Source organism: Pristiophorus japonicus, unplaced genomic scaffold (assembly GCF_044704955.1).
Source record: "Pristiophorus japonicus isolate sPriJap1 unplaced genomic scaffold, sPriJap1.hap1 HAP1_SCAFFOLD_223, whole genome shotgun sequence".
NCBI lineage: Eukaryota > Metazoa > Chordata > Chondrichthyes > Pristiophoridae > Pristiophorus > Pristiophorus japonicus.
Genome location: NW_027251940.1, coordinates 368,521 through 387,003, shown reverse-complemented (window position 1 = coordinate 387,003; position 18,483 = coordinate 368,521). Strand labels below are relative to the sequence as shown.

Here is an 18,483-nt window from a genome sequence, read left to right as displayed (position 1 = left end):
TTGTTTAAAAGTTTCTCCCGAAGTTTGAAACGTTTTCCCAAGTTCCCTAAGCGAATCTCGGCAGGCAGAGGGAAGGCCAGCTCGAGGAACACGGCGGAAAGGAAAACCAGAGGAAGAACGCCGCTTTCACAGAGTCGGCTTCACCGTCTAAACTGAGCTGGTCGGCCGCCTCACAAAGACTTCCCCCTACGGGGTTAACGAACACCTCATGACTTCTTCTTCGACTCACTCGATCCCGGAACCAATGCGCCACAGTCATCAGTGCGCACGCCCCAACACTCGATGCAACGGATGAGACCCAAGAGGGTTTTTCTTCCAACCGTGAAACATCCCTGTCCCGCGTCCCCGCGGGCGGCAAACTGATCCTCCCAGGTGACTTCAACGCCAGGGTCGGCAAAGACACAGCCCTCTGGGGAGGCGTGATTGGCAGAGGAGGGGGTTAGGGAAAGCCAGCTCCAGCGGTACCTTACCCCTGACAAAATGTCTTCGCGGCAAGCGAGCCAAAGGCGGGCAGAGGAAACGTTACAAGGGACACACCCCTCAAAGCCTCCCTGATAAAGTGCAACATCCCCACCCACACCTGGGAGTCCCCGGGCCAAAGACCAGTCCCGCCCGGAGTGGAGGAAGTGCATCCGGGAGGGCGCTGAGCACCTCGAGTCTCGTCGCCGAGAGCGTGCAGAGACCAAGCGCAGGCAGCGGAAGGAGCGTGCGGCAAACCAGTCCCACCCTCCCCTTCCCTCAACATCTGTCTGTCCCACCCTCCCCTTCCCTCAACGTCTATCTGTCCCACCCTCCCCTTCCCTCAACGTCTGTCTGTCCCACCTTCCCCTTCCCTCAACGTCTATCTGTCCCACCCTCCCCTTCCCTCAACGTCTGTCTGTCCCACCCTCCCCTTCCCTCAACGTCTATCTGTCCCACCCTCCCCTTCCCTCAACGTCTGTCTGTCCCACCTGTGACAGAGACTGTGGTTCCCGTATTGGACTGTTCAGCCACCTAAGGTCTCACCAGGAGTGGAAGCAAGTCTTCCGCGATTCCCAGGGTCTGCCTATTGTTAAGTCCTGACTCTAATGTACTGACTTACACGAGACAAATGCTGAAGTCAAGGTTACTCAGGACCTGCACCTTTAATTCCAGCTCTCTAGTGCTGCACTTGCCTGAGATCTCCCTTTATATACCTCAGTGGGACAGGTATGGAGTGTCTCCTGCAAGTGCACCCCTGGTGGTAAGGTATGCTTATTGTTACAGGTCATATCCAGTTACAGTCATGTATGACATGGTAAGTTACAGTCATATACAATAATGTGAGATACATGACATCACCCTCCCCCAAGGTCTTATTGCCTCTACAGATTCAGTCTCTCAGGTGGTCTGCACTCTCGCGTGGAGCGTCTTAATTGTGGTTCAGTTGTTTGCCTTGGTGCCTGTTTTTCTTTCGGTGTGATTGCTGGTATCTCGCCTGGGCTGTCTGTTGAGACTGCCCTTTCCTCAGGCTGTTCCACCTGTCTGTCCACCAGGTGTGGTGTGAGTTCCACATTGTAGTCTGCCTCTGGTTCTTCAGTGGTATCAGTGAATCTACTTTTTACTTGGTCTACATGCCTCCGGCAGGTTTGGCCATTGTCCATTTGTACAACCAGTAGCCTGTTTCCTTCCTTGCCTATTACTGTCCCTGCAAGCCATTTGGGACCCCTGCCATAGTTTAGCACAAACACTTTGTCCCCTATCTCATTCCACCTCCCCCTCGAATTTCGGTCCTGGTACTCAGTTAGCTTTTGACGCTTAGCCTCAACAATTTCATGCGTGTCTGGGAGGATTAACGAGAGCCTGGTCTTTTTTTTTCTGACTTTGGACATCTCTATCAAATCTCCTCTTAAATTAACATTCTCTTAAATTCAGGACCGAGATGAGGAGAAATGTTTTCACTCAGAGGGTGGTGAACCTGTGAAATTCTCTACCACAGAAGGCTGTGGAGGCCAAGTCACTGAATATATTTAAGAGGGAGACAGATAGATTTCTAGACACAAAAGGCATCAAGGGGTATGGGGAGAAAGCGGGAACATGGTGTTGAGATAGAGGGTCAGCCATGATCATATTGAATGGCGGTGCAGGCTCGAAGGGCCGAATGGCCTGTTCCTGCTCCTATTTTCGATGTTTCTATGTTTCTCTGCTCTAAGGAGAACAATCCCAGCATCTCCCATCTCTCCACGTCACTCATCCCCGGGACCATTCTGGTCAAATTCCCCTAACCTTCCCGAACTACATATTGAAGGGTGGAAGATGCCTGTGCGTGGATTTATTTAACGTGTGGTGGCCGTTACACACCAGCCACCACACGGGTGTTATGTATGTATGTAAACCTCACCAATATGTAAGACTTGCCACTAGGGGGCGGACCTGTGGGAGATCTAAGGGTCACATGTGCACCCTGGGGCAAACAGGTATAAAAGGCGATTCATCATGCTGCTTCCTCACTCTGGAGTCTCAATAAAGAGACCAAGGTCACAACAGTTTGAGCTTACAATACAGTCTTGTGGAAACATTAGAAACATAGAACATAGGTGCAAGAGTAGGCCATTCGGCCCTTCGAGCCTGCACCACCAGTCAATATGATCATGGCTGATCATGCAACTTCAGTACCCCATTCCTGCTTTCTCTCCATACCCCTTGATCCCTTTAGCCGTAAGGGCCACATCTAACTCCCTCTTGAATATATCCAACGAACTGGCCTCAACAACTTTCTGCGGTAGAGAATTCCACAGGTTCACCACTCTCTGGGTGAAGAAGTTTCTCCTCATCTCGGTCCTAAATGGCTTGCCCCTTATCTTAAGACTGTGTCCCCTGGTTCTGGACTTCCCCAACATCGGAAACATTCTTCCTGCATCTAAACTGTCCAATCCCGTCAGAATTTTATATGTTTCTGTGAGATCCCCTCTCATTCTTCTAAATTCCGTTGAATATAAGCTTAGTCGATCCAGTTTTTCCTCATATGTCAGTCCAGTCATCCCGGGAATTAGTCTGGTGAACCTTCGCTGCACTCCCTCAATAGCAAGAATGTCCGTCCTCAGATTAGGAGACCAAAACTGAACACAATATTCCAGGTGAGGTCTCACCAAGGCCCTGTACAACTGCAGTAAGACCTCCCTGCTCCTATACTCAAATCCTCTCGCTATGAAGGCCAACATGCCATTTGCCTTCTTCACCGCCTGCTGTACCTGCATGGCAACTTTCAATGACTGATGTACCATGACACCCAGGTCTCGTTGCACCTCCCCTTTTCCTAATCTGTCACCATTCAGATAATATTCTGCCTTCCTGTTTTTGCCACCAAAGTGGATAACCTCACATTTATCCACATTATACAGCATCTGCCATGCATTTGCCCATTCACTTATATGCGGGAAGTGTATCCGGCTGCAGCTCCTGACAGACCGCATTGCGGCACTGGAGCTGTGGGTCGATTCACTCTGGAGCATCCACGATGCTGAGAATGACATGAATAGCACGTTTAGCGAGTTGGTCTTACCGCAGGTTAAAGGTACACAGCCAGATAGGGGATGGGTGACCAACAGGAAGATCAGTGGAAGGAAGGTAGTGCAGGGGTCCCCTGCGGTCATCCCCTTGCAAAACAGATACACTGCTTTGGGTACTGTTGAGGGGGGATGACTCATCAGGGGAGGGCAGCAGCAGCCAAGTTCATGGCACTGTGGCTGGCTCTGCTGCACAGGAGGGCAGGAAAAAGAGTGGGAGAGCGATAGTGATAGGGGATTCGATTGTAAGGGGAATAGATAGACATTTCTGCGGCCGCAACCGAGACTCCAGGATGGTATGTTGCCTCCCTGGTGCAAGGGTCAAGGATGTCTCGGAGCGGGTGCAGGACATTCTGAAGGGGGAGGGTGAACAGCCAGTTGTCGTGGTGCATATAGGTACCAACAATATAGGTAAAAAAGTTGGGATTAGGTCCTACGAGACGAATTTAGGGAGCCAGGAGCTAAATTAAAAAGCAGGACCTCAAAAGTAGTAATCTCAGGATTGCTACCAGTGCCACGTGCTAGTCAGAGTAGGAATCGCAGGATAGCTCAGATGAATACGTGGCTTGAGCAGTGGTGCAGAAGGGAGGGATTCAAATTCCTGGGACATTGGAACCGGTTCTGGGGGAGGTGGGACCAGTACAAACCGGACGGTCTGCACCTGGGCAGGACCGGAACCAATGTCCTAGTGGGAGTGTTTGCTAGTGCTGTTGGGGAGGGGTTAAACTAATATGGCAGGGGGATGGGAACCCCTGCAGGGAGACAGAGGGAAGTAGAATGCGGGCAGAAGCAAAAGATAGAAAGAAGAAAAGTAAAAGTGGAGGGCAGAGAAACCCAAGGCAAAAAGGGCCACATTACAGTAAAATCCCAAAGGGGCAAAAGGTGTTAAAAAGAAAAGCCTGAAGGCTCTGTGCCTCAATGCGAGGAGTATTCGGAATAAGGTGGATGAATTAACTGTGTAGATAGCAGTTAACGGATATGATGTAATTGGCATCACGGAGACATGGCTCCAGGGTGACCAAGGCTGGGAACTCAACATCCAGGGGTATTCAACATTTAGGAAGGATAGACAGAGAGAAAAAGGAGGTGGGGTGGCGTTGCTGTTTAAAGAGGAAATTAGCCTGGATGATGTGGAATCGGTATGGGTGGAGCTACGGAATACCAAGGGGCAGAAAACGCTAGTGGGAGTTGTGTACAGACCACCAAACAGTAGTAGTGAGGCTGGGGACAGCAGCAAACAAGAAATTAGAGATGCGTGCAATAAAGGTACAGCAGTTATCATGGGCGACATTAATCTACATATTGACTGGGCTAACCAAACTGGTAGCAATGCGGTGGAGGAGGATTTCCTGGAGTGTATTAGGGATGGTTTTCTAGACCAATATATCGAAGAACCAACTAGAGAGCTGGCCATCCTAGACTGGGTGATGTGTAATGAGAAAGGACTAATTAACAATCTTGTTGTGCGAGGCCCCTTGGGGAAGAGTGACCTTAATATGGTAGAATTCTTTATTAAGATGGAGAGTGACACAGTTAATTCAGAGACTAGGGTCCTGGACATGGGGAAAGGTAACTTCAATGGTATGAGACGTGAATTATCTAGAATAGACTGGCGAGTGATACTTAAAGGGTTGATGGTGGATAGGCAATGGCGAACATTTAAAGATCACATGGATGAACTTCAACAATTGTACATCCTTGCCTGGAGTAAAAATAAAACTGGGAAGGTGGCTCAACCGTGGTTAACAAGGGAAATTAAGGATAGTGTTAAATCCCAGGAAGAGGCATATAAATTAGCCAGAAAAAGTAGCAAACCTAAGGACTGGGAGAATTTTGTAATACAGCAGAGGAGGATAAAGGGTTTAATTCAGAGGGGGGAAATAGAGTATGAGAGGAAGCTTGCCAGGAACATAAAAACTGGCTGCAAAAGCTTCTATATGTGAAGAGAAAAAGATTAGTAAAAACAAACGTAGGTCCCTTGCAGTCAGATTCAGGTGAATTTATAATGGGGAACAAAGAAATGGCGGACCAGTTAAACAAATACTTTGGTTCTGTTTTCACGAAGGAAGGCGCAAATAACCTTCCGGATATACTAGGGGACCGAGGGTCTAGTGAGAAGGAGGAACGGAAGGATATCCTTATAAAGCGGGAATTTGTGTTAGGGAAATTGATGGGACTGAAGGCCGATAAATCCCCGGGGCCTGATAGTCTGCATCCCAGAGTACTTAAGGAAGTGGCCCTAGAAATAGTGGATGCATTGGTGATCATTTTCCAACAGTCTATCGACTCTGGATCAGCTCCTATGGACTGGAGGGTAGGTAATGTAACACCACTATTTAAAAAAGGAGGGAGAGAGAAAATGGGTAATTATAGACCGGTTAGCCTGACATCAGTCGTGGGGAAAATGTCGGAATCAATTATTAAGGATGAAATAGCAGCGCATTTGGAAAGCAGTGACAGGATCGGTCCAAGTCAACATGGATTTATGAAAGGGAAATCATGCTTGACAAATCTTCTGGAATTTTCTGAGGATGTAACTAGTAGAGTGGACAAGGGAGAACCAGTGGATGTAATGTATTTGGACTTTCAAGAGGTTTTTGACAAGGTCCCACACAAGAGATTGGTGCAAAATTAAAGCACATGGTATTGGGGGTAATGTACTGACGTGGATAGAGAACTGGTTAGCAGACAGGAAGCAGAGAGTCGGGATAAACAGGTCTTTTCAGAATGGCAGGCAGTGACGAGTGGAGTGCCGCAGGGCTCAGTGCTGGGACCCCAGCTATTTACAATATACATTAATGAGTTAGATGAAGGAATTGAGTGTAATATCTCCAAGTTTGCAGATGACACTAAGATGGGTGGCAGTGTGAGCTGTGAGGGGGACGCTAAGAGGCTGCAGAGTGACTTGGACAGGTTAGGTGAGTGAGCAAATACATGGCAGATGCAGTATAATGTGGATAAATGTGAGGTTATCCACTATGGTGGCAAAAATACGAAGGCAGAATATTATCTGAATGGCGGCAGGTTAGGAAAAGGGGAGGTGCAACGAGACCTGGGTGTCATGGTACATCAGTCATTGAAAGTTGGCATGCAGGTACAGCAGGCGGTGAAGAAGGCAAATGGTATGTTGGCCTTCATAGCTAGGGGATTTAAATATAGGAGCAAGGAGGTCTTACTGCAGTTGTACAGGGCCTTGGTGAGGCCTCATCTGGAATATTGTGTACAGTTTTGGTCTCCTAATCTGAGGAAGGACATTCTTACTATTGAGGGAGTGCAGCGAAGGTTCACCAGACTGATTCCCGGGATGGCGGGACTGACCTATCAAGAAAGACTGGATCAACTGGGCTTGTATTCACTGGAGTTCAGAAGAATGAGAGGGGACCTCATAGAAACGTTTAAAATTCTGACGGGGTTAGACAGGTTAGATGCAGGAAGAATGTTCCCAATGTTGGGGAAGTCCAGAACCAGGGGACACAGTCTAAGGATAAGGGGGAAGCCATTTAGGACCGAGATGAGGAGGAATTTCTTCACCCAGAGAGTGGTGAACCTGTGGAATTCTCTACCACAGAAAGTTGTTGAGGCCAATTCACTAAATATATTCAAAAAGGAGTTAGATGAAGTCCTTACTACTAGGGGGATCAAGGGGTATGGCGAGAAAGCAGGAATGGGGGACTGAAGTTGCATGTTCAGCCATGAACTCATTGAATGGTGGTGCAGGCTAGAAGGGCCGAATGGCCTACTCCTGCACCTATTTTCTATGTTTCTATTTCTATGTTTCTAAGGATAAGGGGGAAGCCATTTAGGACCGAGATGATGAGAAACTTCTTCACTCAGAGAGTTGTTGACCTGTGGAATTCTCTACCACAGAGAGTTGTTGAGGCCAGTTCATTGGATATATTCAAGAGGGAGTTAGATGTGGCCCTTACGGCTAAAGGGATCAAGGGGTATGGAGAGAAAGCAGGAAAGGGCTACTGTGGGAATGATCAGCCATGATCTTATTGAATGGTGGTGCAGGCTCGAAGGGCCGAATGGCCTACTCCTGCACCTATTTTCTATGTTTCTATGTTTCACCTAACAGGTCCAAGTCACCCTGCAGCCTCTTAGCATCCCCCTCACAGCTCACACCGCCACCCAGCTTCGTGTCATTTGCAAACTTGGAGATATTACACTCAATTCCTTCGTCTAAATCATTAATGTATATTGTAAATAGCTGGGGTCCCAGCACTGAGCCCTGCGGCACCCCACTAGTCACTGCCTGCCATTCTGAAAAGGACCCGTTTATCCCGACTCTCTGCTTCCTGTCTGCCAACCAGTTCTCTCTCCACGTCAGTACATTACCCCCAGTACCATGTGCTTTGATTTTAACTCTCGTGTGGGACCTTGTCAAAAGCCTTGTGGAGTTATCCTGAGCGTAACAAATTGACGACGCGGCTGGGATCCAAACCCACACGTGCATCGCACAGTGGATCTTTACTTCCCTGTGGTCGTGAGGAGCGGCCTGTGCCTCGGGGATCTGCAAATGGATCTGCACTTCGATGCCTGGTTCAGCTGAAGGTGGGGGTGTGTTCAGCCTTTGAGCAAGGGGAGACATTGTTCACCGGAGAAGATACGCAGAGGTCTTCCCAGTTCCATCGAATCTTCCCCGTCCACCTTCGACCAAGCAGCGTTGGCCCATCGCCTGAAACAATCCACAGCGGTAAATCGCGCACCGCTCCCTCATGGGATGCTCTTATGTCCGCACTACCAATAACTTGTATCAGTTCCTTGGTGTAGGTGCCCAGCTTTGCCTGAATCGGGATCAGCTTGGGTCGCTGTTCTCTGTCGCCCCCCACAGCCTCTCCAATGCCTTCTGGTTCATTATTGATTGACTCGCTCCCCCGAATAAAGAAACCAAGTTCACAACCGATTGAGCTTACCATCTGACGGGGACTGAGAGACACCAGTCAGTGTACAGATATCTCCCTGAGGGAGAGACTGAGAGACACCAGTCAGTGTACAGATATCTCCCTGAGGGAGAGGGGACTGAGAGACACCAGTCAGTGTACAGATATCTCCCTGAGGGAGAGAGGGGACTGAGAGACACCAGTCAGTGTACAGATATCTCCCTGAGGGAGAGGGACTGAGAGACACCAGTCAATGTACAGATATCTCCCTGAGGGAGAGGGACTGAGAGACACCAGTCAGTGTACAGATATCTCCCTGAGGGAGAGGGACTGAGAGACACCAGTCAGTGTACAGATATCACCCTGAGGCAGAGGGGACTGAGAGACACCAGTCAATGTACAGATATCTCCCTGAGGGAGAGGGACTGAGAGACACCAGTCAGTGTACAGATATCACCCTGAGGGAGAGGGACTGAGAGACACCAGTCAGTGTACAGATATCTCCCTGAGGGAGAGGGGACTGAGAGACACCAGTCTGTGTACAGATATCTCCCTGAGGGAGAGGGACTGAGAGACACCAGTCAGTGTACAGATATCTCCCTGAGGGAGAGGGACTGAGAGACACCAGTCAGTGTACAGATATCTCCCTGAGGGAGAGGGGACTGAGAGACACCAGTCAGTGTACAGATATCTCCCTGATGGAGAGGGACTGCGAGACACCAGTCAGTGTACAGATATCTCCCTGAGGGAGAGGGACTGAGAGACACCAGTCAGCGTACAGTTATCTCCCTGAGGGAGAGGTGACTGAGAGACACCAGTCAGTGTACAGATATCTCCCTGAGGGAGAGGGGACTGAGAGACATCAGTCAGTGTACAGATATCTCCCTGAGGGAGAGGGGACTGAGAGACACCAGTCAGTGTACAGATATCTCCCTGAGGGAGAGGGTACTGAGAGACACCAGTCAGTGTACAGATATCTCCCTGAGGGAGAGGGACTGAGAGACACCAGTCAGTGTACAGATATCTCGCTGAGGGAGAGGGGACTGAGAGACACCAGTCAGTGTACAGATATCTCCCTGAGGTGGAGGGACTGAGAGACACCAGTCAGTGTACAGATATCTCCCTGAGGGAGAGGGGACTGAGAGACACCAGTCAGTGTACAGATATCTCCCTGAGGTGGAGGGACTGAGAGACACCAGTCTGTGTACAGATATCTCCCTGAGGGAGAGGGGACTGAGAGACACCAGTCAATGTACAGATATCTCCCTGAGGGAGAGGGGACTGAGAGACACCAGTCAGTGTACAGATATCACCCTGAGGGAGAGGGGACTGAGAGACACCAGTCTGTGTACAGATATCTCCCTGAGGGAGAGGAGACTGAGAGACACCAGTCAGTGTACAGATATCTCCCTGAGGGAGAGGGACTGAGAGACACCAGTCAGTGTATAGATATCTCCCTGAGGGAGAGGGGACTGAGAGATACCAGTCTGTACAGATATCCCCCTGAGGGAGAGGGACTGAGAGACACCAATCAGTGTACAGATATCTCCCCGAGAGAGAGGGGACTGAGAGACACCAGTCAGTGTACAGATATCTCCCTGAGGGAGAGGGGACTGAGAGACACCAGTCAGTGTACAGATATCTATCTCCCTGAGAGAGAGGGACTGAGAGACACCAGTCAGTGTACAGATATCTCCCTGAGGGATAGGGACTGAGAGACACCAGTCAGTGTACAGATATCTCCCTGAGGGAGAGGGACTGAGAGACATCAGTCAGTGTATAGATATCTCCCTGAGGGAGAGAGGACTGAGAGACACCAGTCAGTGTACAGATATCTCCCTGAGGGAGAGGGGACTGAGGGACACCAGTCAGTGTACAGATATCTCCCTGAGCGAGAGGGGACTGAGAGACACCAGTCAGTGTACAGATATCTCCCTGAGGGAGAGGGGACTGAGAGACACCAGTCAGTGTACTAATGTATAGTAATGTCGAGGATGCTAATGTATAAAATTGAGATGCTGTACTATAGTTGTACCAGTAGAGGGTAGGACAGGATAAGATAAATTACTTTCCATTACACACTCAATCACTCCGCACTGTTAAACACTCTGACTGATATGAAGCAATACTTTAATTCACCTTATATTATACACAGCTACTTATATTACACTGCAATCATTGTGGACATCATTAGAAACATAGAAAATAAGTGCAGGAGTAGGCCATTCAGCCCTTCGAGCCTGCACCACCATTCAATAAGATCATGGCTGAACATGCAACTTCAGTACCCCATTCCTGCTTTCTCTCCATACCCCTTGATCCCTTTAGCTGTAAGGGCCATATCTAACTCCCTTTTGAATATATCTAACGAACTGGCCTCAACAACTTTCTGTGGTAGAGAATTCCACAGGTTCACAATTCTCTGAGTGAAGGAGTTTCTCCTCATCTCGGTCCTAAATAGCTTACCCCTTATCCTTAGACTGTGACTCCTGGTTCTGGACTTCCCCAACATCGGGAACAATCTTCCTGCATCTAACCTGTCTAAACCCGTCAGAATTTTATATGTTTAAATCAATAATGTATATTGTAAATAGCTGGGGACCCAACACTGAACCTTGCAGAACCCCACTAGTCGCTGTCTGCCATTCTGAAAAGGACCCATTTATTCCCGTTTATTGACACGCAAAGCAAGCGCCTTACTCGGAACTCCTTCACGGGCAAGCGAGCCAAAGGTGGGCAGAGGAAACATTACAAGGGACACCCTCAAAGCCTCCCTGATAAAGTGCAACATCCCCACCGACACCTGGGAATCCCTGGGCCAAAGACCAGTCCGCCCGGAGTGGAGGGAGTGCATCCGGGAGGGCGCTGAGCACCTCGAGTCTCGTCGCCGAGAGCGTGCAGTAACCAAGCGCAGGCAGCGGAAGGAGCGTGCGGCAAACCAGTCCCACCCTCCCCTTCCCTCAACGTCTATCTGTCCCACCTGTGACAGGGACTGTGGTTCCTGTATTGGACTGTTCAGCCACCTGAGAACTCATGTTAAGAGTGGAAGCAAGTCTTCCTCGATTCCGAGGGACTGACTATGATGGTGAACTGTGAAATTAAAGTCAGGTCATTCATGGGTGATATCAGAAAAACTTCTTCACACAAAGGGTAGAACATAAGAACATAAGAATTAGGAGCAGGAGTCAGCCATTCATCCCCTCGAGCCTGCTCCGCCATTCAATTAGATCATGGCAGATGTTCGAACTCAGCTCCACTTTCCTGCACTGTCCCCATATCTCTCGATTCCCTTAGTTCCCAAAAATCTACTGATGTCTGTCTTGAATAAGACTGAGCCTCCACAGCCCTCTGCGGCAGAGAATTCCAAAGACTCACCACCCTCTGAGTGAAGAAATTTCTCCTCCTCTCAGTCCTAAATGGCCGACCCCTTATCCTGATACTGTGGTTCTAGACTCCCCAGCCCGGGGGAAACATCCTCCCTGCATCTACCCTGTCAAGCCCCTGTAAGAATGTTTCAATGAGATCCCCTCTCATTCTTCTAAACTCCAGAGAATATCGGCCTAGTCTGCTCAATCTCTCCCAATTGGACAATCCCCCCATCCCAGGAATCAGTCTGGTGAACCTTCGCTGCACTCCCTCTATGGCAAGTATATCCTTCCTTAGGTAAGGAGACCAAAACTGTACACAATACACCAGGTGTGGTCTCACCAAGGCCCTGTATGATAATGGAAATCTGGAACTATCTCCCCGATAAAGAGATGTTGAGGGTGGGGGCTCAATTGAAAATTTAAAAACTGTGAATGATAGATTTTTGTTGCGTAAGGGATACGGAACCAAGGCGGGTAGATGGGGTTAAGATACAGATGAGCCATGACCGAATTCAATAGGCTCGAGGGGCTGAATGGGCCTCCTCCTGTTCCTGTGTAACAGGCTCGAGGGGCTGAATGGGCCTCCTCCTGTTCCTGTGGAACAGGCTCGAGGGGCTGAATGGGCCTCCTCCTGTTCCTGTGTAACAGGCTCGAGGGGCTGAATGGGCCTCCTCCTGTTCCTGTGTAACAGGCTCGAGGGGCTGAATGGGCCTCCTCCTGTTCCTGTGTAACAGGCTCGAGGGACTGAATGGGCCTCCTCCTGTTCCTGTGTAACAGGCTCGAGGGGCTGAATGGGCCTCCTCCTGTTCCTGTGTAACAGGCTCGAGGGGCTGAATGGGCCTCCTCCTGTTCCTGTGTAACAGGCTCGAGGGATTGAATGGGCCTCCCCATGTTCCTGTATTCCTATTTTAAATATATCTTTACAATCTTTCACCCTTCATAAAAATGAGCTCATCCAAAACTCTGCACCCCATATGCTAGCTCACACCAAGCCCCTTTCACCCACAGCCCCCTCTCTGCTCGCTGACCTACATTTGTTCTGGGTTAAGCAAAACCTCAATTTAAAAATTCTCCTCCTCATTTCTAAATCCCTACAGCTCCTACACACCTCCCTATCTCTGTAACCTCCTCCAGCCCCTACACCCCTCCCTATCTCTGTAACCTCCTCCAGCCCCTACACCCCTCCCTATCTCTGTAACCTCCTCCAGCCCCTACACCCTTCCCTATCTCTGTAACCTCCTCCAGCCCCTACACCCCTCCCTATCTCTGTAACCTCCTCCAGCCCCTACACCCCTCCCTATCTCTGTAACCTCCTCCAGCCCCTACACCCCTCCCTATCTCTGTAACCTCCTCCAGCCCCTATACCCCTCCCTATCTCTGTAACCCCCTCCAGCCCCTACACCCCTCCCTATCTCTGTAACCTCCTCCAGCCCCTACACCCCTCCCTATCTCTGTAACCTCCTCCAGCCCCTACACCCCTCCCTATCTCTGTAACCCCCTCTAGCTCCTACAACCCTCCCTATCTCTGTAACCCCCTCCAGCCCCTACACCCCTCCCTATCTCTGTAACCCCCTCCAGCCCCTACACCCCTCCCTATCTCTGTAACGCCCTCCAGCCCCTACACCCCTCCCTAGCTCTGTAACCTCCTCCAGTCCCTACACCCCTCCCTATCTCTGTAACCTCCTCCAGCCCCTACACCCCTCCCTATCTCTGTAACCTCCTCCAGCCCCTACACCCCTCCCTATCTCTGTAACCCCCTCCAGCCCCTACACCCCTCCCTATCTCTGCAACTCCCCTCCAGCCCCTACACCCCTCCCTATCTCAGTAGCCCCCTCCAGCCCCTACACCCCTCCCTATCTCTGTAACCCCCTCCAGCCCCTACAACCCTCCCTATCTCTGTAACCTCCTCCAGCCCCACAACCCCCCGAGATGTCTGCGCTCCTCTAATTCTGCCCTCTTGAGCATCCCTGATTATAATCGCTCCACCATCGGTGGCCGTGCCTTCTGTTGCCTGGGTCCCAAGCTCTGGAACTCCCTCCCTAAACCTCTCCACCTCTCTACCTCTCCCTCCTCCTTCAAGACCCTCCTTAAAACCTCCCTCTTTGACCGAGCTTTGAGGCACCTGAACCTAATATGTCCTTATGCGGCTCGGTATCAAACTTTGCAGGATAATTGCTCCTGGGAAGGTCTTTGGGACATTATACCGCATTAAAGGAGTTATTTCAATGCAAGGTGTCTTTGCTAGAGGCACCTCAGAAGAATGTGGAACTCGTTATCACAGGCATTTACATTTAAGGGCAGGCTACATAAACACACGAGAGAAAAAGTAGTCGAAGGATATGTTGATGGGGTGAGATGTAGAGGGGTCGGAGAAGGCTGGTGTGGAACATAAACCCTGGCACGGACCTGCTGGGCCCAATGGCCTGTTCCTGAGATGTAACTGTTTTATATTCCGCTCTCCGATACATTATCATCGATATCAAAGCCTTGTGTCGGATGTAAGTCAGTCACAAATCAAATCAGCACAATCCAGACATCACACGCTACAAGGCAAGACAACAGACGCCAATACTGCACTGTCGGAGGGGCAGTACTGAGGGAGTGCTGCACTGTGGGAGGGGCAGTACTGAGGGAGCGCCGCACTGTCGGAGGGGCAGTACTGAGGGAGTGCCGCACTGTCGGAGGGGCGGTACTGAGGGAGCGCCGCACTGTCGGAGGGGCAGTACTGAGAGAGTGCCGCACTGTCGGAGGGGCAGTACTGAGGGAGCGCTGCACTGTCGGAGGGGCAGTACTGAGGGAGTGCCGCACTGTCGGAGGGGCAGTACTGAGGGAGCGCCGCACTGTCGGAGGGGCAGTACTGAGGGAGCGCCGCACTGTCGGAGGGGCAGTACTGAGGGAGCGCCGCGCTGTCGGAGGGGCAGTACTGAGGGAGTGCCGCACTGTCGGAGGGGCAGTACTGAGGGAGCGCCGCACTGTCGGAGGGGCAGTACTGAGGGAGTGCCGCACTGTCGGAGGGGCAGTACTGAGGGAGCGCCGCACTGTCGGAGGGGCAGTACTGAGGGAGCGCCGCACTGTCAGAGGGGCAGTACTGAGGGAGCGCCGCACTGTCGGAGGGGCAGTACTGAGGGAGCGCCGCGCTGTCGGAGGGGCAGTACTGAGGGAGCGCCGCACTGTCGGAGGGGCAGTACTGAGGGAGCGCCGCGCTGTCGGAGGGGCAGTACTGAGGGAGCGCCGCGCTGTCGGAGGGGCAGTACTGAGGGAGCGCCGCACTGTCGGAGGGGCAGTACTGAGGGAGTGCCGTACTGTCGGAGGGGCAGTACTGAGGGAGCGCTGCACTGTCGGAGGGGCAGTACTGAGGGAGCGCTGCACTGTCGGAGGGGCAGTACTGAGGGAGATTGGTCTGGGCGGTATTACGCTCCAGCAGAAGAGACCGAACGGTAACGATGGAGGCCTGCAAGAAAAGGACAGTGCATTTGATTTCTTTATGTCATCTGCAGGGATTTTGGTCGCTGGGTCCCCTGAAGGGTTTGTAGTGGGATTTTTTTTTGACATGTTTTGGAAATATTTTATTGCCCCGTTCTCGCCTCCCTGGGCCCGTCTCTATCCTCACCATTACTTTGCCGAGAATCGCATTTGCCACCTAGAATTTAGCCTACCCGCCTCTCTGCTGCCCAGAATCGGTATGTAAGGCCCATTTTTTCCAACGGGCGATTTCCCTCCAAACTTCTGCCCAAAGTACCGTCAGGATCTTAGCGGGGTCCGACCGACAGTACTTGGCCAGGACTTAAGTTTGACCAAACTCGGGCCCATAGAAATTTACAGCACGGTAGGAGGCCATTCGGCCCATCGTGTCCGCGCTGGTCGACCAAGAGCTACCCAGCCTAATCCCACTTCCCAGGTCTCGGTCCGTAGTCCGTAGCACTTCAAGTGGATGCAGAGATTTTGTTTCGACTGAGGGGGGAGACTAGAACCAGGGGCCATAATCTTAGAATAAGGGGCCGCCCATTTAAAACTGAGATGACTACTGGGTTCTTGTGCATGAATCACAAAAGGATAGTATGGAGGTACAGCAAGTGATCAGGAAGGCCAATGAAATCTTGGCCTTTATTGCAAAGGGGATGCAGTATAAAAGCAGGGAAGACTTGCTACAGTTATACAGGGTATTGGTGAGGCCACACCTGGAGTACTGCGTGCAGTTTTGGTTTCCATATTTACGAAAGGATATACTTGCTTTGGAGGCAGTTCAGAGAAGGTTCACTCGGTTGATTCCGGGGATGAGAGGGTTGACTTATGAGGAAAGGTTGAGGAGGTTGGGCCTCTACTCATTGGAGTTCAGAAGAATGAGAGGTGATCTTCTGGAAACGTATAAGATTATGAGGGGGCTTGACAAGGTGGATGCAGAGAGGATGTTTCCACTGATGGGGGAGACTAGAACTAGGGGGCATGGTCTTAGAATAAGGGGCCGCCCATTTAAAACTGAGATGAGGAGGAGTTTCTTCTCTCAGAGGGTTGTAAATCTGTGGAATTCGCTGCCTCAGAGAGCTGTGGAAGCCGGGACATTGAATATATTTAAGACAGAAATAGACAGTTTCTTAACCGATAAGGGGATAAGGGGGCGGGCAGGGAAGTGGAGCTGAGTCCATGATCGGATCAGCCACAATCGTATTAAATGGCGGAGCAGGCTCGAGGGGCCGTATGGCCTACTCCTGCTCATATTTCTTATCTTCTTACATCCAAGTACTTTTTAAATGTGGTGAGGGTTTCTGCCTCTACCACCCTTTCAGGCCGTGAGTTCCAGACCCCCACCACCCTCTGGGTGAAGACGTTTTTCCCTCAAATCCCCTCTAAACCTCCCCCCAATTACTTTAAATCTATGTCCCCTGGTTGTTGACCCCTCTGCTAAGGGGAAATAGGTCCTTCCTATCCACTCTATCCAGGCCCCTCATCATTTTATACACCTCAATTAAATCTCCCCTCAGCCTCCTCTGTTCCCAGGAAAACAACCCCAGCCTATCTAATCTTTCCTCGTCGCCAAAATTCTCCAGTCCCCGCAACATCCTGGTAAATCTCCTCTGCACCCTCTCCAGTGCAATCATATCCTTCCTGTAATGTGGTGACCAGAACACAACGCAGTACTCCAGCTGTGGCCTAACCAGTGTTGTATACAGTTCAAGCATAACCCTCCTGCTCTTGTATTCTATGCCTCGGTTAATAAAGGCAAGCATTCCGTATACCTTCTTAACCAAACTGTCTATCTCTGTCTTAAATATATTCAATGTCCCAGCTTCCACAGCTCTCTGGGGCAGTGAATTCCTCAGATTTACAACCCTCTGAGAGAAGAAATTTCTCCTCATCTCAGTTTTAAATGGGTGGCCCCTTATTCTAAGACCATGCCCCCTAGTTCTAGTCTCCCCCATCAGTGGAAACATCCTCTCTGCATCCACCTTGTCGAGCCCCCTCATAATCTTCTACGTTTCGATAAGATCACCTCTCATTCTTCTAAACTCCAATGAGTAGAGGCCCAACCTCCTCAACCTTTCTTATAGAAACATAGAAAATAGGAGCAGGAGTAGGTCATTCGGCCCTTCGAGCCTGCACCACCATTCAATATGATCATGGCTGATCCTCTATCTCAACACCATATTCCCGCTTTCTCCCCATACCCCTTGATGCCTTTTGTGTCTAGAAATCTATCTGTCTCCCTCTTAAATATATTCAGTGACTTGGCCTCCACAGCCTCCTGTGGTAGAGAATTCCACAGGTTCACCACCCTCTGAGTGAAAACATTTCTCCTCATCTCGCTCCTAAATTTCCTACCCCGTATCCTGAGACTGTGTGACCCCTTGTTCTAGACTTCCCAGCCCCCGGGGAAACATCCTCCCCACATCCAGTCTGTCCAACCCCGTCAGAATTTTATACCTTTCAATCAGATCCCCTCTCATTCTTCTAAACTCCAGTGAATACAGGCCTAGTCGACCCAATCTCTCCTCATACCACAGTCCTGCCATCCCAGGAATCAGTCTGATGAACCTTCGCTGCACTCCCTCTATGGTGAGTATATCCTTCCTTAGGTAAGGAGACCAAAACTAATTGGGTATCCTCGTGCAAGTAACACAGAAAGTTATCATACAGGTACAGCAATAAGGAAGACAAATGCCTTTATTACAATGAGTATAAGAGTAAGGCAGTGTTGCGACAATTGTACAGGGCCTTGGTGAGACCACACCTGGAGTGCACAGTTTTGGTCTCCGTATCTAAGGAAGAACCATTACCATCATCATCATCCTGGGCAGTCCCTCGGAATCGAGGAAGTCTTGCTTCCACTCTAAAAGTGAGTTCTCAGGTGACTGAACAGTCCAATTCGGGAATTACAGTCTCTGTCACAGGTGGGACAGACAGTGGCTGTTGGCCTTCATACCGAGAGAATTTGAGTATAGGAGCAGGGAGGTCTTGCTGCAGTTGTACAGGGCCTTGGTGAGGCCTCACCTGGAATATTGTGTTCAGTTTTGGTCTCCTAATCTGAGGAAGGACATTCTTGCTATTGAGGGAGTGCAGCGAAGGTTCACCAGACTGATTCCCGGGATGGCAGGACTGACATATGAAGAAAGACTGGATCGGCTAGACTTATATTCACTTAGAAGAATGAGAGGAGATCTCATAGAAACATATAAAATTCTGTCGGGATTGGACAGGTTAGATGCAGGAAGA

At 50.3% G+C, this 18,483-nt stretch overlaps 1 protein-coding gene across 1 annotated transcript in view; it reads right to left on the bottom strand.

The window, feature by feature from the left end:
- Positions 1–206: 206 nt before the first annotated feature.
- Positions 207–18,483, bottom strand: part of LOC139245573 (uncharacterized abhydrolase domain-containing protein DDB_G0269086-like) — a 51,423-nt gene continuing 33,146 nt past the window's right edge. Inside the window, exon 5 of the mRNA XM_070871188.1 lies at positions 207–409. Coding sequence (XP_070727289.1) covers positions 207–409 — 203 coding nt within the window. The remainder of the gene's footprint in view (positions 410–18,483) is intronic.